The 24,941-nt window shown below is 40.4% G+C and overlaps 1 protein-coding gene across 16 annotated transcripts in view; it reads left to right on the forward strand.

Moving 5' to 3' along the window:
* Positions 1 to 24,941, forward strand: part of SUPT20H (SPT20 homolog, SAGA complex component) — a 94,236-nt gene that overhangs the window by 864 nt on the left and 68,431 nt on the right. For 11 of the 16 annotated variants that reach the window (XR_006416840.1, XM_044452422.1, XM_044452419.1 and 8 more), the window contains exons 2-9: positions 6,583 to 6,712; positions 13,111 to 13,146; positions 15,676 to 15,734; positions 15,814 to 15,880; positions 16,907 to 17,036; positions 17,758 to 17,861; positions 20,686 to 20,802; positions 22,203 to 22,256. Coding sequence is in view for 15 of the 16 variants with exons in the window: in XM_044452422.1 (XP_044308357.1) it covers positions 6,707 to 6,712; positions 13,111 to 13,146; positions 15,676 to 15,734; positions 15,814 to 15,880; positions 16,907 to 17,036; positions 17,758 to 17,861; positions 20,686 to 20,802; positions 22,203 to 22,256 (573 nt within the window). In the remaining variant the exon portion in view is untranslated. The remainder of the gene's footprint in view (positions 1 to 6,582; positions 6,713 to 13,110; positions 13,147 to 15,675; positions 15,735 to 15,813; positions 15,881 to 16,906; positions 17,037 to 17,757; positions 17,862 to 20,685; positions 20,803 to 22,202; positions 22,257 to 24,941) is intronic. The other 5 variants (XM_044452423.1, XM_044452420.1, XM_044452429.1 and 2 more) reach the window with 1 other exon arrangement.

Consider the following 24,941-nt stretch of genomic DNA (forward strand, 5'->3'; position numbering starts at 1 on the left):
AATACGTCTGGCGGATTGGGTTTTCGGCCAGATGTTAAGATCATAAATCAGTCCTAGCTTATCAGCTTAAAAAAACCCCTACAACTGAGGCCAAGCTAGGTAGCTCACAATCAGCAACTGCCCGTGGAATCAGGTACTTCGTGGTTCAGGGCATTTGAACATGGCATTCCCACATAGCCAAGGCGAATGCAAGGGCTTTAAAATGTCGGGAGGAACCTTAGGCTAGAGAGTTAAAATCTGTTGCCACGGGAGGTACAGACTACTTTCTGATCCTCATCCCATTCTGTTCAAAGCATGATAAGGTCTCATAACAGAGCGAGTGCCCTGATTCCTGTCTAATTAACTATATTATTTATTGCTTTTTCACTCTGATGTTTGGCTGCTGAATTCACCAATATTATTTAGAAAACAAACTAGCAGACCTACTAATAGATCACCACAGGATTAAAATGGCTCCCAGTGTGGGCCTTCAACAAATGCTTTCCACAAAACATTTTAGTATGCCTTGTAAAGGCAACAAGAGAAACTGCATGATAGAGCTCAGTGGGTAGGGAGTTCCTCAGGAAGGATGCTACTTCCACAAGGATTTAAGCATGTGGGAAAATTCATGTAGGAAAAGGCCTTCCTATATGTCCTGCATCTTTATGCCCCATCATGATATGTGTGTTTGGCCAATGTGTGAAGGGATTTTAGATGCAGCTAGGGATCAGTGGCAGGGGGTAGGCCTAACTTACATACCTCTGCAAGCCTTTTAATGTTACAAGACCTGAGCAGGAGGATTGTTTACCTTCCCCTACTATTAATTCAGAGTCAACAAATATTTTTTTAAAATACACCATCATGTCAGCTGAATTCCCTCAGGGTTGGGGTTAAAATAAATTTAAGATGGAGTGTTCAATAGCTTTGACATAGCAACAGATAATGCAGGCCTTTCTGGTTGCTTAAAAACATTTTTAAGGATATTAGTAGTGGTAGAGATGCATGCCATCCTTGTGTAATGGAATCTGTATCCCTGTCATGGATTGATAGTTTTGCTTGTTACTTGGGAGTGGATTGTGAAGAGGTATGGACACAATCCAGTAATTGAGCATTGGGGAATGAGATAGTACCTTCACAGTAACTTTGAAAAGGGTACATAAAATAGTGGAGCATTGCTGTAAGACATTTGCTTTGCTAATGTCTGCTGAAATGTGTGTATAGGGGGGGTGAGGCATAGTTCAATGGTAGAGAACATATTTTGCATGCAGAAGGTTCCAGAATCAGTCCCTCATATTTCCAGATAGGACTGGGGAAGAGTCTGGCCTGAAACCCTGGAGAGCCATGGTCAATTAAGATAGCTACTGCTGAGTTAAGTGGGTGACTGGTCTGATTTGATAGTAGAGTTGGAAGGGGTCCAACCCCCCTGCTACTGCAGGCCACTAAGTTACACCATCCTATTTGGATGACTGTCCAGATGCTTTTTGAATGTCTCCAGCAAGGGAGAACCCACAACTTCCCCAGGTAATAGGTTCCATTCTCATAATGGAAGGAAATTCTTCCTGGACTCTCATGTAAATTTCGTTTGATTTAACTTAAGCCTGTTATTCTGTGTCCTGCACTCTGGAATGAAGGGAAAGAGATCTCGTGCTTTGTGACAGCTTTTCAGGTACTTGTAGAGTGCTATCATATCACCCTTCAGTCTTCTCTTCTTGAGGCTGAACATACCCAGTTCTCTCAATCATTCCTCATAGGGTTTGACTCCAATCCCTGTATCATCCTGGTTGCCCTCCTCTGTACCCTTTCTGGTTTTTCTGCATTTAAAAAAAAAAAAAACATAGGTTCCCAGAATTGGACACAATATTCCAGATGAGGTGTGACTAGTGCTGAGCATAGTGGAACTAGTACTTCACATGTTTTGGAAGTGATGTTTGTGTTAATGCAGCCCAAAATACTGTTTCCCCTTTTTTGCAGTTGCATCACATTGTTGGCTCATATTTAGCTTGTAATCTACAACAACCCCAAGACCTTTCTCATTTGCAGTATTGTTGAGTAGCTTAGTCCCCATCTTGTAGAGGTGCATTTGGTTTCTTGTTCCTAAGAGGAGGATTTGGCATTTGTCTCTATTGAATTTCATTGTGGTGGTCTCTTTCCAGAGTTGTAGCCTATGGAGATCACCTTGTATCTTATCTCTATCTTCCAGGTTATTTGTTATTCCACCCAGCTTTGTGTCATCTGCATTATCTTTCCTTGTACTTCCTCATCTAAATCATTAATATAAATGTTGTAGAGTACCAGTCCCAGAACAGAACCCTGCAGCGCCTCACTTGTCACCTCTCCCCAGTTTGAGAATGTGCCGTTAATCAGCACCCTTGGAATCCACTTTTGCAGCCAGTTGTGGATCCACCTAAAGTTTGCTCTGTCTAGCCCACTTTTTGCTAGTCGGGTAATCGGGATGTTGTGGAGCACTTTGTTGAAGGATTTGCTAAAGCTTAGAGTAAAGTTTATCTCCGCAGCATTCCCACAATCTATTTTGACCCAGTCAAAAAATGGAATAAGTCCTGTGAGATTTGTTCTTGAGAAACCCATGTTGGCTTCTGGTAATTACTGCATTGTCTTCAAGGTGTTTGAAGACTGTTTTATAATTTGCTCTATTTTTTCCCCAGAGATTGATGTCAGGGTATAGCTTTCAGGGTCATCTTTTTTTCTCCTTTCTTGTAGATATGGACAACATTAGTTATTCTCTAGTCATTTAGCACTTATTCTGTCTAAGGCAACTTCATATGTTCAGAGGTCTAGCCTTCTCCAGCTTGTTGTTGTTGTTAGTCGCAAAGTCGTGTCCGACCCATCGCGACCCCATGGACAACATTCCTCCAGGCCTTCCTGTCCTCCACCATCCCCTGGAGTCCACTCAAACTCACACCAACTGCTTCAGTGACTCCATGTAGCAACCTCATCCTTTGCTGTCCCCTTCTTCTTTTGCCATCTATTGTTTCTAGCATTAGGCTCTTCTCCAGGGAGTCCTTCCTTCTGATTAGGCGACCAAAGTATTTGAGTTTCATCTTCAGGATCTGGCCTTCTAAAGAGCACTCAGGGTTGATCTCCTCTAGGACTGACCGGTTTGATCGCCTTGCAGTCCAAGGGACTCGCAGGAGTCTCCTCCAGCACCACAATTCAAAGGCCTCAATCCTTTTGCACTCAGCCTTCCTTATGGTCCAGCTTTCACAGCCATACATTGCAACTGGGAAAACCATAGCCTTGACTATACACACTTTTGTTGGCACTTTTTGTCTCTGCTTTTTAGTATGCTGTCTAGATTTGCCATAGCTTTCCTCCCAAGGAGCAAGCTTCTTTTAATTTCTTGGCTGCAGTCACCGTCTGCGGTGATCTTGGCGCCCAGGAAAATAAAATCTGTCACTGCCTCCATTTCTTTTCCATCTATTTGCCAGGAAGTGATAGGACCAGATGTCATGATCTTAGTTTTCTTGATATAGAGTTTCAAGCCAACTTCTGTGCTCTCCTCCTTCACCCGCATCAAGAGGCTCTTTAGTTCCTCTTCACTTTCTGCCATGAGAGTGGTATCATCTGCATATCTGAGGTTGTTGATATTTCTCCCAGCAATCTTAATTCCAACTGGTGATTCATCCAGCCCTGCCTTTCTCATGATGTGCTCTGCATATAAGTTAAACAGGCAGTGCGACAGCCTTGCCGAACTCCTTTCTCAATTTTGAACCAATTAGTGGTTCCGTGTCCAGTTCTCACTGTTGCTTCTTGACCCGCATATAGGTTTCTCAAGAGACAAATAAGATGGTCAGGTACTCCCATCTCTTTAAGAACTTGCCACAATTTGTTGTGATCCACACAATCAAAGGCATTAGCATAGTCAATGAAGCAGAAGAAGATGTTTTTCTGGAACTCCCTAGCTTTCTCCATGATCCAGCATATGTTGGGAATTTGATCTCTAGTTCCTCTCCCTCTTTGAAATCCTGCCTGTACTTCTGGTAGTTCTCGGTTCACATACTTCTGGAGCCTAGCTTGTAGGATTTTGAGCATAACTTTGCTAGCATGTGAAATGAGTGCAATGGTGCGGTAGTTTGAACATTCTTTGGCATTGCCCTTCTTTGGGATTTTAATGTAAACTGACCTTTTCCAATCCTGTGGCCACTGTTGAGTTTTCCAAATTTGCTGGCATGTTGAGTGTAGCACTTTTACTGCATCGTTTTTTAGGATTTTGAATAGCTCAGCTGGAATACTGTCACCTCCACTAGCTTTGTTGTTGCTCAGACTTCCTAAGACTCATTTGACTTCACATTCTCCAGCTGATGTCCCCCAAATGTATTAGACTGCATCATCCAAAACATCCTATCATCTCCAGTCATCATGAGTACCTGTGCAATCTGGGGATATTGAGTCCAGCTCATCTGGAAGGCACTAAGTTGAGGAAGCCTGTTCTAAATTAGTACTCCAACACAGCAGGGAACCAGCAAGATGGTATTGTATAAATGTGTCTTGGTGTTACCTCCCGGTTTGGAACTGGATTTACTGTTGAGCAAGGACCCAAGATTTGGATTGGAGCCCCAGCTGTACAAGTTTTGAAACCCCTTTGTTCCTTAATGCAAATACTCCAACTTTGGCAGACCACATTCCTGAACATGTGTAGTGTAGTCCTAATCTCCTTAGAAGATCAAGGATTCCAAAAAACAATATGTAAAGCATAATCCTATGCATGTTTAGAATGAAAGAACTTCTAAAAGTTCCAGCAGTGCTGGGTATTTTAGGACTTTTTCCCTTCTAAAATGATGTACGATCATACACTCAGAGAAGGATATAAATGAATGGTCAAGCTAGTACTAAAGGATAATACCAACAACTCCACTGTCTTATTTTGGCCAGTTGTGAGATCCTTAATCTAAGAAAAAGGAGTACAAGAGTAAATTGTGCTTTTACATGAAAAAGATATTGAATGGATTTTATTGGGCTTGAAGAAAGGGTTAACAGGTGGCCTCAGGTGTTCATGCTTAGATATATCAAGGAAGCAATTTAGTGAGTTGGCATACTAAGGTGTAGCTGCTACTCCTAAGTAGCTAGTGAATCAAAAGTGCTCTGTTTACATCCCCATATTCTCTTTTGGGGTTTGATTGGCTATTATACTCGTATAACAGAGTTGATCAAAGAATGCCAAAATATTTGAAATAATTATTTACTAAAACTACAACAGATAGAGACTTGTGCTAGCTACACCCCCCAAAAAGGTTAAATGACTCTTCACAGTTTTTCTGGATAAAAATGTTATCAGAACATACATATGTCAATGAAAAAAAAATAGACTTATTTGAATGTAGTACTCAACTAGTGCTCACAAGAACAAGCTGCAGTGAAGCTTGGGTTCCCCCTTCTTCCTCCAACATGGTTGCAAGGAGCCGCTTGGAAGATTTTCCTGCTGTTTTAGATTAACTGCAGTTTGTCTTGTTGTCCAAATCCAACAGACTATGTTAGTTAAGGTTAGTGGAAACAAGTTAACTTGAAACTCTGTTTTACAAATCTCCCTTGTTTCTCCTAGTTAAGATTAGCTATACTTCAGCCCATTATCTAAACCCTAAAATATGAGTTCAGATTACAAGTTAACTGTAGTTAATGTATGGGTTCACATAGCACAAGAATCCATGATGAAATCCAACTGTTGTAGGTGTGTTTTGTCATCCAGACCCAGTAATAGAGTTCCTCTGTAGTAGGATTAGTTTTCTGAAACCATATCAATGGTCTTTTCAAAGGTTTTCACATTTCACTGTGGCTTTCCAGTTCTCCAGACCCAGGAATTCCATTTTACCATTGTTGGTATGGTAGTGGTCACTTCTAGCCTTTGATCACTACTGCTGTCTCAGCCCCCTAGCAACTGATGCTTCATTACTTGTTTTATTCCCATTGGCCAAACAATGTGTACATCTCCCTGTGTACTTTGGAAACAGGGCAGCTGTGCAAAAATATGTGGAGGGAGAAGGGGGGGAACCATGGCAAAACTGTTATTTCCATTTAATAAAAATCCTGTTGGGGCTGGAATTGCTGGAAAGTACCACAGATATGCAGGTACGCTAGGGAAGTGATGGGATGGGAAGGGAAGGAGGGAACCCACCTCAGGACCACAATGGATGAGTCAGGAGGAGGCTGCTGCTATCCACATGCATGAATAGGGAAAGGATGGGGATGCTGCTTTTAGTGGCTACCAGGATGCATAGCAAGGCTGGGAGGATGGAAACCGTTATCTGGGTAACTGTGTGATCATCTGACTGCTAAATTCAGGCAAAAATCTGCATGCTATGGAAATCTAGCCATTCTGAAACTAAGGTAGAAGCTTCCAGTCTTATCTGGATCTCCCAGGTCAAAGGAAAACAGGGAGAAAGGCAGATATTTCTGCAAAAACAATTCCAAAGAATTTCCATGATACCTTAAAGACTAGCAGAAGAATTGCATGCATATTTCCTCAAAAGTCAGACTCCCAGATACATAGGATTACAGCCTAACACTTTGTGGTAGGAACTTTCAGGTTAAAATCAGATTTCTCTAGAATGTCTTTTTCCTTTATGTGATCAAATATTTTTCTTCTCCCAGCAACTCTAGGGTACCTTCAGTATGGGCATTAAAAAGTGACACTCTGCTTTCTATGCTAGAATCTTAAAGATTCGTTTAAGATTCATTCCTGTCTTAAAGATCCATTCCTGTTTGACCTTTGACTATGATGGTAAGAGTTTTCCCTATTGTCTTTCCAAATTCTTGTTTTTGAAATGCCTCCTCTTAGAGGAGGAGGATATGTTAGCTGATGTGTTGTTTCATTTTCTTTTACAGTTAGCGTTATATCTTGAACTATAGAACTTGTTCAAATGTAATTATCTTTGTCTAACAGATATTGTCCTTACACAAATATGGCTATACATACTTCCTGCTATACATTTTAGATTCACTTACGCTTTAATGTAGCTGCTGTTATCACAGACCACAATGTTGATTGATTCGACTTCATCAATAATACGTTATTTTTAATAATGTATGTATGTCTGTTTGTTTGCATCAAATGGCAACCCATTGTGAGCAACTAGTTTTGATGGATCATTTGTCATCCAAACCTGGACAACTTCCATTTATAGACAACGGGCTACTCTGATAACCCATGGTTTTGACTATTCAGAATTTCACACTTGCAACTTCCTGGCTAGGCTTTTCAGAGTTATGCTCTAGAAAACCAGCATTTTTTTCTTTTTAAGTACAAAAGCAGTTGCTTGCATTTGGTTGTGTGAAAAATGTTTTTTAAAAAGTGGTGAACCAGTGACAGCCCCTGAAGTGTGTTGTTTTGTCTTTGGAGGGGCTGCCTTTGGAGGGGCTGTCAGTAGCTGCCATTTGCAGGCTCAAAAAAAGGGGGGTTAGGGAAAGTGGTGGCAAGAGCTTAGGGTTCATGATCAGAGCAAAGAAAGGAGACCAGGTGACTTCAGCAGCAAAGTTCCCTAGGATACCTCCTAGAGACTAAAGAGAAAGGAGTGACCCCAGTCATCTGTCAGGTACACAATGTATTGCTTGATGAACAAAACACTGTGGCTGTGTTCACATGTAATGGCAGGCCATGCTGGAAACTATGCAGGCAGAGCTTGTCATTATGTGAGGATTCAGCTTGTATGGTGAAGTGTGACACATTTGGTTTCCATGAAACCATAGGGAGAAACAATAGACTATTGTAAGTTTTCCACACTTCACCATGACTTCTCATTATGTGTGACCCCTGTTGCAATGTTTCTGTGTGGTTTCTGCATTTCTCCTGTCAAATTTGATGGTGAGACCAGCTGCAGCAGATGTTGTGGCCTCCATTTTTTGTACTCCATGTTTAGCAACTGCTGAGGCAGCTGCAGCTATGTTCTGATTGACTGTTTTGCATTCCCTGTCTTCTCTGTTAGTGCACAGATTTCCAATGCCCAGCAATGGAGATGGGGTCTCACTGGCAGTGGGACATTGTGCTGCACTGCTGTCACGATCTGAGTTTCTCTCTCCAAGCAATATTAGTCTTATCAGTGTTTCTTTGCTTAATAATCTTTATTGTTACACATAAGTTTGTGAGCATACACAAAGTGGAGTGTTTAATCCTACCTGCTGTTCATTTCCCAAAGCTCTCCTTATGAGCCTGTCTGTGTTGCAACCTGGAGGAGGTGGACTGTGAAAATGGGCAGATCTCTGCTCCTCCCATTGTGCCCCTAATTGGACTTCCCTCTGGTGATGGAAAGATGCCATGTGGTCCACCTACTCAAAGGGTTGGAGTTCCCCATTGGAGGAACTTCCCATGTCAGTGTCCCCTCCCACAGGCTGTGACTGCCCAACATTCCCAGACTTAGGTTGATCTGCCTCCCTGCCTGCCCCTGGGCTAATCTCTCCCACTGCTACCTCTTATTGGATCCCAGGATCCAACCAAAGACTGCACCATTTTTAAAACAGTCTCATCGTCATCATTGGAATTTGAATCATCAGTACAATTGGCATGAGGAGTCTCTGTGAGCATCCCTGAGGTTTGACAGGATATATGCACATGACACCAACCTCCAGCAACTGCAGAACAGGATGGATAAAAATAAATGATTTCTAAACTATATGTAAAAATGGATCTTTTTAAAATTTGTGGATGTTTAAAATTTTAATTGATTTTTTAAAATGAACTACTTTTTGAGGAAAAATATATCTGAAGATAGTTTTCTATTTAAGACACTATAGTGCAAAGGTTATTCATCATGAAAAAAGGATTAGTTTTTAATTATGTAGCATGAGACTGTATATTCATGTAATGTTTAATTTTTTTGGTAAATATATTCCATTAAGTCATTCACAATGTCATGCTCTTCCAGAGTTTTCTGTAAGGTTATTAGGCAGTTTTTCTATCACAGATGCTTGATTTTACAGTTCTCAAAACTGAATTTTTATCTGCAGAGATCCCATGCCTCTTCTTCACAGCAAAAATGTTATAAATTAAACATACAGAGTTGAGAAAAAGACCTTAATCCCATTGTCCTTTTGCAAAACTATGTATACAGACTCAACCACTAACCTCCTAAGTGCTACGTTTTGAAAAATTCAATGAATAGTAGAAGATGGTTGGGAGTGGGTTAGAAGCCAACTGTGAGGAGGGAGGGACAAGGAGTAAAGGTTAAAGCGAAACCCTTTTGAGCAGAACACTCCACGTTTTTGGATTTTTTTGTTCATAGACTGAGGTTTATCATATTATTCTTTTTGTTGTCTTTATCACAGCACTTCTCATGATGTGGTTTCATTCAAGCCATCAGGCTTTGCATTTTTTGTTGCAGTGTTTGCATTTTGCACATGTGCCTGCCTTATCCATAGGTAGAGGAACTTTATTAAAATATTCCCAAACTGGATCTTTTTTATAGCCTGCTGCCGTAAAAAGTAGCTGTTTCTGCTGTCATAGAAAGAATATTATCTTTCTTTGGACTCATTCACTCTATATTGAGAAATCGTTTGGGACCCAATAAAGTAGGAAAGCTTGTTTTTCTTTTCTAGATTATGAACCAACAAGAAGATGAGTGAGCTACAGAGGACAGTACAGTGGTACCTCGGCTCACAAACACCTTAGTTCACGACCAAATCGGATCTCAAAGAGAAATTTCAGAAAAAAATTGCCTCAGGTTGCAAACTCCGCATTGGGTAACAATTGCAATCACACTTGTCTTCCCTGCCTAAGCGCGACTGCAATCACATCCATCTATGGCCACAATTGCAGTTGCGCTTGTGCAGGGGGCACGGGCACAATCACGGTCATGCTGGTGAGGGGGAGAGATGGCTGCGCTTGGTTGCAGGGGAGATGGCTGCAATCTTTGTTGTTCTTTGTCACTGTGCTTCAAATTTTTGTGATCAAAAAAAAAAGTCACAGAATGGATTGACCTTATTTACATTGAACCTTATGGGGAAATTTTACTTGGCTCATGACCAATTTGGGTCATGAGCAAAGTCATGCAACGGATTAAGTTCGTGAGCCAAGGTACCACTGTATTTTCATGTGTGGACCAGGCTGATATTCTATTTCTTTTAAGATACTTTGTTCAAGCACATCAGTTTATCAAACATGGATGTTTAAGTAAATACATGAATACACATGTAATAATCTTGTTTTAGTTAAATAAAACTATTTAAATTGTTATTAAGGTAATGATGGTTTTTCACCTTCCAATAACGTACAGCAGAAAAGTTGTCCAAATATGAATTATTAATCTTTTAAACTGGACATAGTTCACCATGCAATAATGTCATAAGTATCTATCTATGATGTATTTCTAATTGTATAACCAAATCAGTAATTGTTTGATATAACTAAAACTAATCTGAAAAGTTGTTATTCTAAAAATGAAACTTTCATCTGGTTGTAAATATTAAGATTGTACCAGCAAGAATGAGTCTTTATGTGGAAAACCATTATTTAAATCCAGTTATACTGAATTGTGATTTAAATCAATTTGATCTAAAGCAAATCCACCCTTTTGCAGAAACAGCTTTGTTTGGCACTCCTGTCTGGTGGCTGCCCAGTTCAGGAATAGTGCTTTGAAGTGGCACCATGCTTGTGCCCCTGCTGAAGCCAGCACTCGCCTCATTTGTAGGCTGCCCTGCTCATGAGGCTCACACAGGCAGCACGTGGGACTTCACTGACTGGAGGAGTGTCACACGGAGCCCATGTCTTCCGATCTGCCTCCTGCCCCCTCCCCTGCTCCCATCTCATCCCCAACAATCTTCAGCACTCCTCACAAGCCCTGCTTCTGCCTGCCCAACTGTCCTGGTAGCCTGCCAGCAAACGTTCCCATGCAGATGCCAAAATGGACACCCTTGAGGAAATCAGCCCAGCAGGATATGCTCCCTTTGTCCTTGGCATAGGCACCTGCACCAATGTCCTCCATGCATTTGGCTGCACAAGGGGCAGCCCCTGGCAACATTTAATGATTGTAAGCTGTCCTGAGATGCCATGCATAAGTGACAACATATAAAAGTTTTAAAGAAATAAATAAATTTGCAGGTCCTACTCACGCGGGCAAACGTAGACATGTGCAGGGAGGGAGGGGGAAGAGGTGGGTGGATGTGCTTGCGTATTGCCACAACGTGTAGCAGCAGTGCGAAATGCTCCTGCAGTGCTACTCTGGAACAACAGTGGTACTCTAGCAAGTAGGCAGTTGCTTTCCTGAGCAGTCAAAAATAAAAAGCAGGGCAGCCAGCTGTGGCCACATCCAGGGGAGTGTGTGCGGCAATGAGGGAGAGGCAGGTGATGCAGACAGGAGTGGAACACCCTGAGACTGAAGTCCAGCCATAGTGGGGTGAAGAGACTTATGGAGCCATTTGGAGGGAAGATGAAGCATGGAAGCCATGTGTGCATAGAAACTGCAAATATGTAAACCCAGGACACAAGTTGAGATACTATGTTGCATGATTACCTCATGGCATTGTTTAATGTTATGTGTGAACATGCTCACTGTGTTGCTTAGTCACTGAGCAGATTGCCTTGCTATGAGTACTCAACCAATGTATTACTTATGCTTCTATCCTGACCCTACATAGCTAGATGTCTCCTTATTTTCAGTTGAATTTACTCTCAGATAACTATGCTAAAGACTGTAGGCTTAGAATATTAAATAGTTTGTTTTATTGACATTTTATTTGCTGAATAAGTAATAACACTGATTATATGATATAGTACAGGAATCTATAGATATGTATGATCAATTAATTGACCTCTCGGCGGCTTTCGATACCATCGACCATGGTATCCTTCTGGATAGACTTGCGGGATTGGGGGTTGGAGGCACTGCTTTGCAATGGTTCCGCTCCTATCTCGACGGTCGATTCCAGAAGGTAGTGCTGGGGGACCATGTCTCTACGTCATGGCAGCTATGCCATGGGGTACCACAGGGCTCCATTCTATCCCCTCTGCTATTTAACATCTATATGAAACCGCTGGGAGAGGTCATCAGGAGGTGTGGGCTGCGGAATCATCAATACGCTGATGATACCCAGCTTTACCTCTCGTTCTCCACTAATCCAGGTGAGGCAGTGGCTGTGCTGAACCGGTGCTTGGTCGAGGTAAGGGAATGGATGAGGGCCAATAAACTGAAACTCAACCCAGACAAGACGGAGGTCCTGTTGGTTGGCGGATCGGGTTTCGGAGAGGGTGGATTTGATCTGGTCCTGAATGGTGCAACACTCCCTCTTAGAGATAAGGTCCGCAGCTTAGGAGTACTCCTCGACCCGGAGCTTTCTTTGGAAGCTCAGGTGACAGCGGTAGCGAGGAACGCCTTCCTTCAGCTTCGGCTGATCAATCAGCTGCGCCCCTACCTGGAGTACGACTGCCTGGCGACGGTGACACACGCGCTGGTGACTTCCCGCCTAGACTTCTGTAACGCGCTTTACGTGGGGCTTCCCCTGAAGACAGTCCGAACACTTCAATTGGTGCAAAATAGAGCTGCCAGGTTGCTGACGGGGACGGGGCGTTATGCTCACATGACTCCAGTCCTCCATCAGCTTCACTGGCTTCCCATTGAAGCCCGGGCCCAATTCAAGGTGTTGATTATGACCTACAAAGCCCTAAACGGCTTGGGTCCTGGCTACCTGAACGAGCGCTTACGTCCGTATATGCCCGACCACCCTTTGAGATCTGCGGGAGAGTCCCTTCTCCGGGAACCCTCCATGAAAGAAATTAGGAGAGTAAGTACCCGGAGGAGGGCTTTCTCTGCGGTGGCACCCAACCTATGGAATTCACTCCCCAAAGAGGTCCGCCTAGCACCCTCGTTACTGGTTTTTCGGCGCCAGGTAAAGACCTTTTTATTTAAACATCATTTCAATTGTTAAAACATATGATCTGGCCTGGGCAACTTCTTCTTCCTTCTCTTTCTCATCCTATATTTTTATTTTATACTGATAATTTTAATTTTGTATTTGTAAAGCAATGTATTTTTTGTATTTTTATATTTAATGGTAATTTATTATGTACTATTGTATTTCAATGTATTTTATCATGTTGTAAGCCGCCCCGAGGTTTCGGCAAGGGGCGGCATAGAAATGTTATAATAATAATAATAATGTGCTTTCTGAGAAAAAGTATTTTTGTTTTCACAGCAACAAGCTTTAGAACTTGCACTGGATCGTGCTGAGGTAAGTAGAAGCTTGTCTAGATTATATAAACATTGTAAGGTTATGCTACTGACAGGGAAAGGTTCTGTTGCAGCTACCTATATATGTATGTGTGTGAGAGAGAGACTATCTACTGACATATGAAAACTATGGCTAATTCTAAATACATAAACTGTATTGATCCTTACTACTACACTGTGGTTTAAACTTACACAGGTGTTGGGCTTATATGCAGCACCCTCTCCTGACACAGGTATAGGGAGGAGGTTAGACACTTTGCTTCTGTTTCACCTAACTGATGTTATGAGAGTGTAAACTGATTATTTATTTATTCGACTTGTATGCTACTCTATTAGTCATAAGGCTCTCTGGGTGGCTCACACATATTTCAGCAATAATTAAAATGGTACATAATATATTTACATCATACATAATATTTTGAAAAAGTGAAAATAAAAGCAGTAATAAAATAGACAGCATTAAATAATAAACAAGTTAAACTATTTAAAATAATCTTAACATATTTAAGCAAAATTAAATATAAAAGATGTAGTGCAGGCAGCAGCAAGTAGCAACATAAAAACATTAAAACCAATGGCTCACTCACCAAAGTACTGGCAAAAAAGAAAAGTTTTTAATGGGCACCTAAAAAAATGAAGAGATGGTGCTGTCTGGATCTCTGATGGAAGAGAGTTCCATAATTGAGGCGCAACTGCAGAAAAGCCTGTGCTCCTTGCCTTGACTTCATAAGGGGGAGGAATGTGAAGAAGGGTGGTTTTTCACTATTTATGGGTGCTTTAGGAACGTAACCCCCGTGAATTTCGGGGGACTACTGTACATAAAACATTGCAATTACATGACAGTGCAGCAAGCATGAACTGTGAATTGTCTGTAGCAACAAGCATTTCACAGAACTTGTAACTATAACAAATGATACTCGACCAGCCTGTGCATATTTACTCAATGATACTCAAGCAGCCTGTGTATTCCACAGCTGCAAAAATGTGATAAATAAAACTAGATGAAAGTACATTGTCACTGAACCACATATAGATATGATACTTCCCAATTTCTCTTGATGTCAGCACTGGCTAGTCTTACCCATTTTAAGGATGACTTTCTTGACAATCCATGTAAGCTGGTTATGTCCCTGTGTTAAATCTGGTGTTTGACTAACTCTAGATGTAAGGCTATGGAGAAGGTATGTACTTAAGTTTGTTTGGATCATTATGGTTGTTCAGCTTCCAAACCATATATACCTTTAAACCTTTACTAGAGACCCAGTTTGTGCAAACTATGTCCACCTTGTTTCGCTCTCTGAAGGAATCCAGGGTTGTTGTCTTGATAGCTGAACCAGCATCCCAAAATAAGTATAATGTATTGCTCAGTATGAACAAGAGTGTTCTGACTGAAAAAGTTTTAAAGGTTTTTCAAAGACATTTCATAAACATAAGAGCTCTCATTGACCCCCTAATACTGTTTGTAGTGATAATATGTAAACTGAGAAATAAGCCTCTTATTAAAATAGGCAAAATATGTTTTCCCTCCTTTTTCCCCATAAAAAATAGGAATAATAGATTTTGCTCTTAGAATCTCTAAACATTAAATAGCATCTCCCAACATTTGTGTATTTCTGGCACCTGTTGTTGAATATTTATGCTAAGGCTTCGGCAAGGGGCGGCATAGAAATGTTTTAATAAATAAATAAAATGCTAAGAACAGGTTTCAGTTTATACCAAATTACCATTATGCTGCTGAATATAAATTTTTCATATTGTATTGCTTCTTTCCTGAAAGCTTGTAGAGCCATAGAAATAATACCTCCCAAACTATGATTTTGCCAAATATGGAAATGACCTTAAGTGCCTGATGGTATATTTTAATTTACCATTTTTCTGTTACAAAGTTGGAGCTGAAGTACTTGATGCAAGAACTATTGTGTCTATATATTCAAGTACCTTAGGAAAGAACAGATATGAGGTTTTCATTATCTGTTTGGATAATTTTTTCTCTCCTTTCAATTGTTCAGAGTTCAGCTATTTAATTGAATAGAGAATGGGATATAAATCTTCTAAATAATAATTTATCATTAATTTAACTTGATCTCCTTAAGCCACAATAGCAGCCATATTAAGACACAGACATTCAGAATTAGTGAGATTGACCAAATAGCCAGATATCAAATAAAGTAAATGTAGATCATTTAAGGAAAAATGCCATGGTTTGAATTAGACTGCAGTGCTTACCTGGGAGTGCAGTGCATCAAGTATGAGGACTGGGTTGTTGGATTATCCTTTCTATAGAAGGTTGTGATCAAACACTCCATTTAATAATCTGATTAATTTTGTACTAAAATAATCCCAGTGCTTCAAAATACTATACATAAAATAAAAAAATAACATTTTCATTAAAGAAAACTTTACCAGCCACCTTTTTGCTTGCTTTCTCTATCAAGCTCTAGTATATACAAACCATTTTAGCAATGCTGTTCTGACTCTTAAAGCTGCCTTCACATTTATATATGTATATCTGTCTGTCTATGTTTTTCAGTATATCATTGAAAGTGCACGTCAGAGGCCTCCCAAACGAAAATATTTATCTGGTGGAAGGTAAGAATTATTTAGTGCACTTCTTCACCGCTTTAGCTGACAGAACTGTAACTCACTAGTGTGTTTTTTCCAATTTTAGAAAATCAGTATTTCAAAAATTATATGAACTGTATCTAGAAGAATGTGATAAAGAACCTGAAATAAAGGTAAGCAGAATTTGTTTACCACAGTGTATTTTCTGACTAGTGCTCTGTATTATGTCATCATCAGGGGACAGGTGAATCCATCTATTGAGTTTGAAGTATAGAGTAAGATGTAAACATGGTTTGGCTCAAGCATTTAATTATTCAGAATCTTTTAAAAGTCATTCAAGTAGTTACATAATATAAGGCATTTAAAACCATTTCAGCCAATTTGTTTACAGTCTCAACAGTCTTTTGTCAAATAAATCTTCCACCATGGAACAAAGTAATGCCTGATGAATATGTCAGTTCAGAGATAAGGCAAAGAACAGATCTGCTTTGGAAGTAAAATCTAAGAAAGATAATGTGCAAGTCAGGTGATTTGCTTCTGTCTCACAGCTTTTCCTGCAGACATTTACCTTATGGTTTCCATAAGAATGTGGGAAGAGCCATGGTGGATTAGACCAAGGGCCCATTTAGTCCACCTTTCTATTGACATAATGGTTAACATTGGTACAACTCTGCCCTCCTGCCTAATGTCCCGTGAGAACGGCAATACATTGGCATACTAGAGGTACCATATAGCCATTGAAACTAATAGCCATTGATACTCTTCTACATGAATTTGTCCAAATTTCTTTTAAAGTTATTCAGATTTTGTCTCTCATCAGATCTTGTGGACATAGATGACAGTATGTGCTGTGTGAAGTGCTTGCTTTTATCTCCCACTGGTTAGCTTCATAAGATGACCATGGGTTCTGCTATTATGAGAGAGGGGAAAAATATCCACAAAATTGAGGCATCCTTAAGATTTGGAGCAAAAAGTGGAGAACAAATAAAAATTTAATATTTAATAAAAATAGTTTGAAGAACTCTGGAGGTGTGACTCACAGTTGTCACAGTTGGAGCTGGTAGTACATAGCACTGATCACTTCAGTCAGATTGAATGTAAATTATGAAACTGGTATAGTTTGGTGAGAGAATTATGGGAAGTAGTTTATAATTCTATTATTGTCAGTATTATTTACATGAATGTTGCCCATTTTAAAGCAGAAGCTGAGAAGAAATGTGAACTTGTTGGAGAAACTAGTTATGCAAGAGACATTGTCATGCCTGGTTGTGAACCTGTATCCAGGAAATGAAGGATATTCTCTGATGCTCAGAGGAAAGAATGGCTCAGGTGAAGTTAACAGCTACCTGTTAATAGCTATTAACCCCTATCAATTGTGTCTTGATCTAAGCAGAAGATAGGCAGTGTTTGTTGCCTCTGAACATCTTTGGAAATGTAATAAATATTCCTGAGCAAAACTATAAAATGAGCATGCACGGCTGGTCACAAAGAACTAATACTTATTCAGAAGTATTCGTTGGAAATTAAGATGGCCATGACTCTACACTCTCATCCTGTTTTGAAGCTATCTCAGCCGCCATAAGAGCATAACAAATATTTTAGAAAGTATGATGGAAAGAGTAGAGTAGCCCAGTGGGCACAATGGAAAGTGTCTGGGGGAGACATTGGTGCCTGGGAGCACCAGGTTGCCTACCCCTGATCAAAGCCATGCTTTGTGCAGCTTGTTTTTGACATTATCGTTTGTACTATTAGTGTCTTCCACCAACAATAGAATTGTTAGTCTGATTCTAGAAAAAGTTCTATGATATGTTGGCCTTGAATGTATTATTTTGCTTTACTTACTAAAAGAAAGTTTGTGTCTCTCCTTTTCTAGATGATTTGTTCATTTTAGATGTGATTTTTCCAGGCTGAAGGTGGCTTATAACATATTAAAACTGCAGTTATATAAGCAAAGTATTTTTTTAGTCACAACAGGAATATTTATGGCACTAACACTTAGACAGCAAATAAAGTACTGTTGCTGAAAAAGTATTATTCACTTTGAATGCAGATTCAGAAACCATTCGACTTCCCTATGAAGAGGGAGAATTGCTTGAATATTTAGATGCAGAAGAGCTGCCCCCTATTTTAGTTGATCTTCTGGAAAAATCTCAGGTTTGAAAGAGTGTTCTTCTCTTTGTGTTTGTCTCTTTATTTGAGTGGTGGTAGTCATATTAACTATAATTGTCTGTTATGTGTTCAATTACCTCAGCATTCTCTATTTCTCTTAGAAGCCAGTTTGTCATCATGAGGACAGATGTTGACAGACAAAATTGAGTCAGGGAGATCTTAAATATTCCCCTGATATGACTCACTTGAATAGGGTAGTTATTTTCTCAATTTGGGCATCTTACAAAGCATGGTTAAGGAAGTTGAACTCTGATTTGGCATATTGTCTGAATTGAAAGGTTATGGTTTATGAGTATGTACTGTGGTTTGTGTGACTAGCTAACTAGAATAGAAATGGAACTTTGATGAAGGTTTGCAAACTATAGTTTTACTGTTTTTGATATGATGAAAACTATGTGGACAGACTATGGCTACAGCTTTCACTCCACCTCTAGAGTCTGTTACCTTATGGAGATGTACGCTCAGTGATGAGAGGGCAGAGAACAAAAGCAGTTGAGTAGTTCTAAGCCTGCACTCTTATACATGCTTACCTACTAGTTAGCCTTATTGAACACAGTATGAAAAAAAATGCAAAATATTGTGCTCTAAATCATGGTTTGTCTGTCATATGTTTGAAAGCTCAAACCATGGTTTCAATGCTCAACTATGTTTAGCACAAGCCGTACTTTGGCATGTTGTCTGAAATGTGTTTAGTGTCTCGTTGGTAATTTGGAGAGCTTGTGAAGAGTTCATGAAGAAATGATACCACTCCTTAGAAACCAGAATTGGATTCTACAGTATTTGGTGACCATACCTATTCACATTGGCCTTCAGAAATATTCACCATCCTTTGACTTTTACACATTTTGTTTTATTACAACCTGGAAGAGAGATGGATTTAATTAGCATTGTTATCACTTGATGTATAAAAGATACTCAACATTATGTAGGTGTAAAACATTTGTATTATGGCACAAAAGTTAAATAAAACAAACTGGAACTTGGTAGCTTAACTATTTGCCTCCTTTCCTGTGACATGCATAAAAAAACTGTGATGCTATCCTCTGCCTCCAAAAGTTAATGTATATAGTTGAATGGAATGCACCTTTGTGTAATTCAAAGGCCATATGATTTCAGACTAAATACACCTGTTTCTGGAAGGCCCCAAAGCTGGTTGGAAAGGAACTTGTGAAAACAATTCCAGAATAAGGTTAAGCAGAAGCACCAACCAAGGCTGGGTTACAGAAAAAAAATACAAACTGATCTGTTAAGAGCACTGTTAAAGGAGCTCTCTTACAAAATGAAAATAATATAGGTCAACCGTGAGTCTGCCTAGAGAAGTCCATTCACCAAAACTCAATGACCAAGGAAGGAGAGTGTTATTGGTCAAAGAAGCAGTCAAGAGGCTATTGGTAACTTCAGGCAGGTATAGATATCTGCAACTAATGTGGGACTAACCATCTATTGGACAACTGTTACCCGGACACTCTAAAAAGTGGCACTTTATGGAAGAGTGGTGAACACCATCCACACAGTGAAGCATAGAGGAAGTGGCAGTATGATGTTATGGGGATGCGTTTTTTCATCAGGGACTGGGAAAATGGTCAGGAATGAGAGCAAGGTGAATTAAATCTGCAAGGGTAGAGGTTTACTTTCCAGCAGGATAATGACCTTGATTTGAAAACAAGAACCTGAATGTCTTAGAATAGCCCAGTCAAAGCCCAGACTTTAGTCTGAATTAGAATTTGTGACAAGACTTGAAAGTTGCTGTTCAACAACAGTCTCCATCCATCCTGACAGAGCTGAAGCAGTTTCACCAGAAAGAATGGGTGAATGTTTCAGGCTCTAGACATGCAAAGCCGATCCAAGAAGACTCTCAGCTGTAATGGCTGCCAACGGTTCCTTTACCAAGTATTAACTCAGATGGTGAATATAGGTGTCTGTTTTAGTTTACTTCACTTTTGTGCCACAATAAAAAATATTTTGTACCTTCTTAGTGTAGATAATAAAGCAATGAATTTCACTAGGTCATATGACAATGACAAGCATGAATTGAATGTGGAAAAACAAGAACATCAGCTTGGCAACCAAGTGCAGATTGGTCCAAGTGATCATTTTTCCTATAGCAACCTTTGGTTGTGAAAGTTGGACAATGGAGAAGTTAGACAAGAGGGAAATCGACTGATTCGAGCTGTGGTGTTGGTGGAGGCTCTTGCACATTTCATGGACAACAAGGGTGATGAACAAGCAAGTGCTAGAGCATATTAAATCAGACACATCCCTGATCAGCAAGATTACAAAGCTGAGACTCACTTATTTTGGCCACATCATGCAATCATTCTCATTAGAAAAAGATACAATGCTTGGAATACTTAGTGGCAAGAGAAAACCGGGTCGCCAAAGAGTGAGGTGGTTAGACTCCATCAAAGAAGATGCAGACAAGAGCATAGTTCAACTGAAAGAGGTGGCACAGGATCACAAAGTGTGGTGAGATTTGGCCCATTGGATCACTTATAGTTGGACACAACTGAACGGCTGAACAGAAGAGAATATAGATATATATTCTACATTCTTAGATATATCAAATGAGAACAATGCCAGTTACTTCTATTTCATATCTAGATTGTAAGCTCAAGAAAATGTGGAAAAGTCAAAGAGGGATGGGTGGGATGAATAATTCTACAAGTCACAGTACAGAGATGGGAAGTATCCACAGAAATTGAAAGGTTTCTTTTGAACTTAGGTCATAAATGTTTAAGTGTTGGAAAGCTTTTACATACATAGGAAATTTATTATGAGCACATACATATTTTTGCTTGCTTTTATACAGATTAATATTTTCCATTGTGGATGTGTTATAACAGAAATACGTGACTATAGACAGTCTGGAAATTTGAAATCTCCAACGTACCAAAGCAAGCACATTCTTTTGCGCCCAACAATGCAGGTAAACTTTTGTTTTCCAATACTGTCTTGTTTTGCTTCTTTTAAATGCAATATATTTAAGCATTCCTAATTCATCAGGTATAGAAGACTGCCTTGGTAGTCCTTTATGGTGACTTATGTCAAGAGAAAAACTTAAGAAGCATGTCCCTGTTGGTATTTCCTAATCTTTCAGCACTGTTCAGTATCGTTGATCATGATTCTCTTCTGAAGTGACTGTCTTAGTTGGGAAGACAGTTTTACAGTGATTCTACTCTTACCTGGATAGTGATTTCCAGAGGTTGTTGTCTGGGGAATATTATTTAGGTCCATGTATTCTCTAGTTTGGGATTCCACGGGGGTTGAGACTACCCTCCATGTTGTTTAACATCTGCATGACACAGCTGGAGTTTTAAAGTATTAATTTTAACAGCTCATCTTCTCTTTTTCATCTCAGGGAGGTGTGACAGTTGATGTGCTGAATGAGTGTCTGGGCATGGTAACAGACTGGATGAGAGCTAATAAACTAAGCTTCTGTCCAGACAAGGCTGAGGCTTTGCTGGCGGGTCTGGATGGGGAATGTACAATCTCTTCTAAATGGGGTCATATTCCCCCTGAAGGGGCAAGCATGAAGCTTGGGATTATTCCTGTTTTCATCATGGTCATAGGAGGCTCAGGCGGCTTCCATGGCACAGAATGCTTCTATCACCTTCAGTTGGTAGTCCAGTTGCAATTGTAGCTGGATGGGGATTTATTTATTTATTTTTCGATTTATATCCTGCCTTTTTCCTACAAAGGGCTCAAGGCAACCTCCTCCATCTTATCCCCACAACAACCCTGTGAGGTAGGTTGGGCTGAGAGTCTGTGACTGGCCCAAAGTCACCCAGTTGGCTCCATGGCTGAGTGGGAACTAGAACCCAGATCCTCTGAGTCCCAGTCCCATGCTGTTAACCACTACACCACACTGGGATAGCTTAGCATCAGCTATTTGTGCTCTGGTAACCTCTAACTTAGGTTACTGCTACTCACTGTACACTCAGCTGCCTTTGAAGATGGTTCAGAAACTGCAGCTAATACAGGAGTTGGTGGCCAGGTTGTTGGTTTGGAATTGGCAAAATGACTGTACAAGCCCAATGTTGGGCCACTTGCACTGGTTGCAAGTTTGTTTGTGAGCTAAATTTAAAGTGCTGATTTTAACCTCTAAAGCGCTCTCGTCCACTAGGACCACCTTTCTCCACATGAATATACTTGTTCCCTGAAGTCAGCTTCAGAGGTGCTTCTAATTGCCTTCTCTGAGAGATGCTTGAGGGGTGTTGGAATGGAAACACACCTTTTCTGTGGTAGCCCTATCAAGACAGCTTTTTTCAGCCGGAAGCAATGTATGCATTTTAATGATAATGATAATGGGTTTCCTCCTTTTTCTAGACCTTGATTTGTGACGTGCATTCCATTACAAGTGACAACCACAAATGGTCACAGGTAAAGATTGTAGTGTTTGTTTCAATACCTTTACAGTACTTCAGGTCAACCCTCTCATGATTTTTAGTGCAATGTGATCTTCCACTACCAAAAGAGGGAGCTTGTGTCAGTGGCACAAATAGGGTTGCGCAATGGATATGCAGGCCTAGTTTTCACTGAAGCAGCAAGCCTATCTGAGCTATGCAGATTTAGACCAGTGCTAATCTACTGCTCCTCCACATGTTTTTTTTTTTTTTAATTCCTCCAGGTAGAAAATGAGCATGTTGGGAGAAGGCTAAATCAGAGCTTTCTTCTTAACATTTAGAATTCTGTGTGCAAGAATTTTTTTTGTCTGGAACAGCCCCCACCTACAGTGTCAAGTGGTACAGCCCAGTCACAGATATTTACCGCCTCAGTGAGAGCTAAGCTAGTGCATTGTGAGAGTAGAGCTATTTTACATATTTGTTGATAGTAACATTGGGCAAGATCCAGAAAGTCCTTTATGTGCACAGAAGGCATTTCCATGTTAGAGCAGTGGAGGTTCTCCAGTTTACATTCCCTCAAGCTGCAGCTTCCCCATGCAATATCCCATGTTATTCTACAAGTTTCCTTGGTCCTCAGAAGTACCTGAGGGTGGGAAGCAGCACTTGGTCTTGGAACTGGAAGGAATATGAAGCAGAAAGCAGAATTCATAGATTCATAGTTGTGCAGAATAGTAGGATTAGAAGGGTCCAGGAAAGCCATTGGGTCCAAACCTCTGCTGGTGCAAGATGCCAAGTCATACCATCCCGCTCAGATGACTGTCCAGTTTCACCTTAAATGTCACTAGTGTGGGAGAGCCTCTTTTGACAATGATTACACTGTTGTATTGCTCTGACAGTTAGGAATTTTTTCCAAGTGTCTATCCTGAATCTGGTGTACTACAGTTTAAGTTTGTTGCTCTGTGTCCTACACGTGGGGATGAAGACATCTTTTCCTTCCTCTTTGTGACAGCCTTTCAGATACTTGTAGAGTGCTATCATATCTTCTAAAGATTAAACATCCCCCGCTTTCTCAATCTCTCTTCAGAGGGCTTAGCTTCCAGATCCTGGATCATCTTCATTACCCTTCTCCTGACCCCTTCATAGTTTTACTGCATCTTTTAAAAACCTGGGTGCCCAGAAATGAACACAGTATTCCACGTGAGATCTGACAAGTACTGAGTAAAGGGAACCTAGTACTTCTCTTGTTCTGGAAGTGATGATTCTAATTATGCATCCCAAAATAGTGTTTGCCCTTTTTGCAGCTGTATCTCATTGCTGGTTCATGTTTAGTTTGTCTACAACAACTTCAGTGTCTTTTTCAGTACCGTTGAGTCAAGTATTTCCCATCTTGTATCAATGCATTTAGGTTTTTTTCCCATAGATGGAGAACATGGCATTTGTCCCTGTGGAATTTCATTCTGTTTCTTTCTTCCCAGTGTTCTAGAAGATCTAGGTCAACCCTCTTTTTGTCTTCCAGGGTGTTAGCTATTCCATCCAGTCTTAACCATTGTTTACATTCATATGGTAGTTGGCAAACAATAGTTGATATATGCGCTGCCATTCTTCCATGATGCTCCTGTGTGCAATTTTCAGTTTCAAACAGGTAGAACTATCTGGAAATTACCTTTTAATGAAAAGTATAGATTAGACTTGTTAGTTTTAACAATAGCCATAATAATTATTAAGTGTATATATTTTAAGAGAGAGGAGTCAATTTTGGACAGTTGTTTGTTTGCTGAGTCCTTCTGTCATCCAGCTGGGGTGATAAGAAATATTTATCACCAAAATTATTCAAAATGTATTTATTTAAACTTTTATAGAAACAGAAAAAAAACTTGCAAGAAAAAGCAAGTCAGAAGAAGCCTCCTGGGCCTTCAAGTCTGAACCCCAGCTCCACTCATGTAATCACCAACATGTGGTGGTTCAGTCTTTCCTTGAACACCCTCACTGATGGAGCCACAACCACCTCCCTTGGAAGCCCATACCATACCCTAGGGGTCCTGAACATCAGGAAGTACTTCCTGGCATCCAACCTGAACCCTGGTTCCTTCAGCTTTACCCCATTGGAACACATCCTGCCCTCCACTGCAGGGAAGAATGGCTCATGGCCCTCCTCCACATGACATCTCCTCACATATCTATAAGTTGCTAGAATATTCCCTTGGAGACTTCACTTCTGTGGGATGAAAAGACCCAGTTCCTTCAGTCTCCCCTCATATGTCATCCCTCCCAACCCAGCTACCATTGTTGTGACCCTGCACTGAACCGATTCTAACCTAGTTATGTCTCTCCTATAATGTAGAGCCCAGAACTGAACACAGTACTCCAATTTGGGATGCATCTGTGTCCCCATAATGCCAGTCTCATCTAGCCCCCCAGGTAGAACTCCCCAAACCCTCAATGGGGAGAATACAGAAGCAAAACAATCATTTCACATCTGTGCCTGTTTCCTTACATCAGTTACCAGATCCCCTCCCTTTCTTTTAAGTGGTTCCACCACCTGTCTCCCCTTCCTCTACCTATTTACATGAAGTTAGAAGCACTTTTTGTTGCTCTTAGCATCTTCACAAGTCTCAGCTCATAATTAGCCTTAGCCTTGCACAGAATCCTTCTGCATCATGCCACCTCTTCCTGGGAAATCATTTTGTCCACTTGCCCCCGGTGTCCATTTCCTGTGAATGTC

Source organism: Varanus komodoensis, unplaced genomic scaffold (assembly GCF_004798865.1).
Source record: "Varanus komodoensis strain SLA01 unplaced genomic scaffold, ASM479886v1 scaffold72, whole genome shotgun sequence".
NCBI lineage: Eukaryota > Metazoa > Chordata > Lepidosauria > Squamata > Varanidae > Varanus > Varanus komodoensis.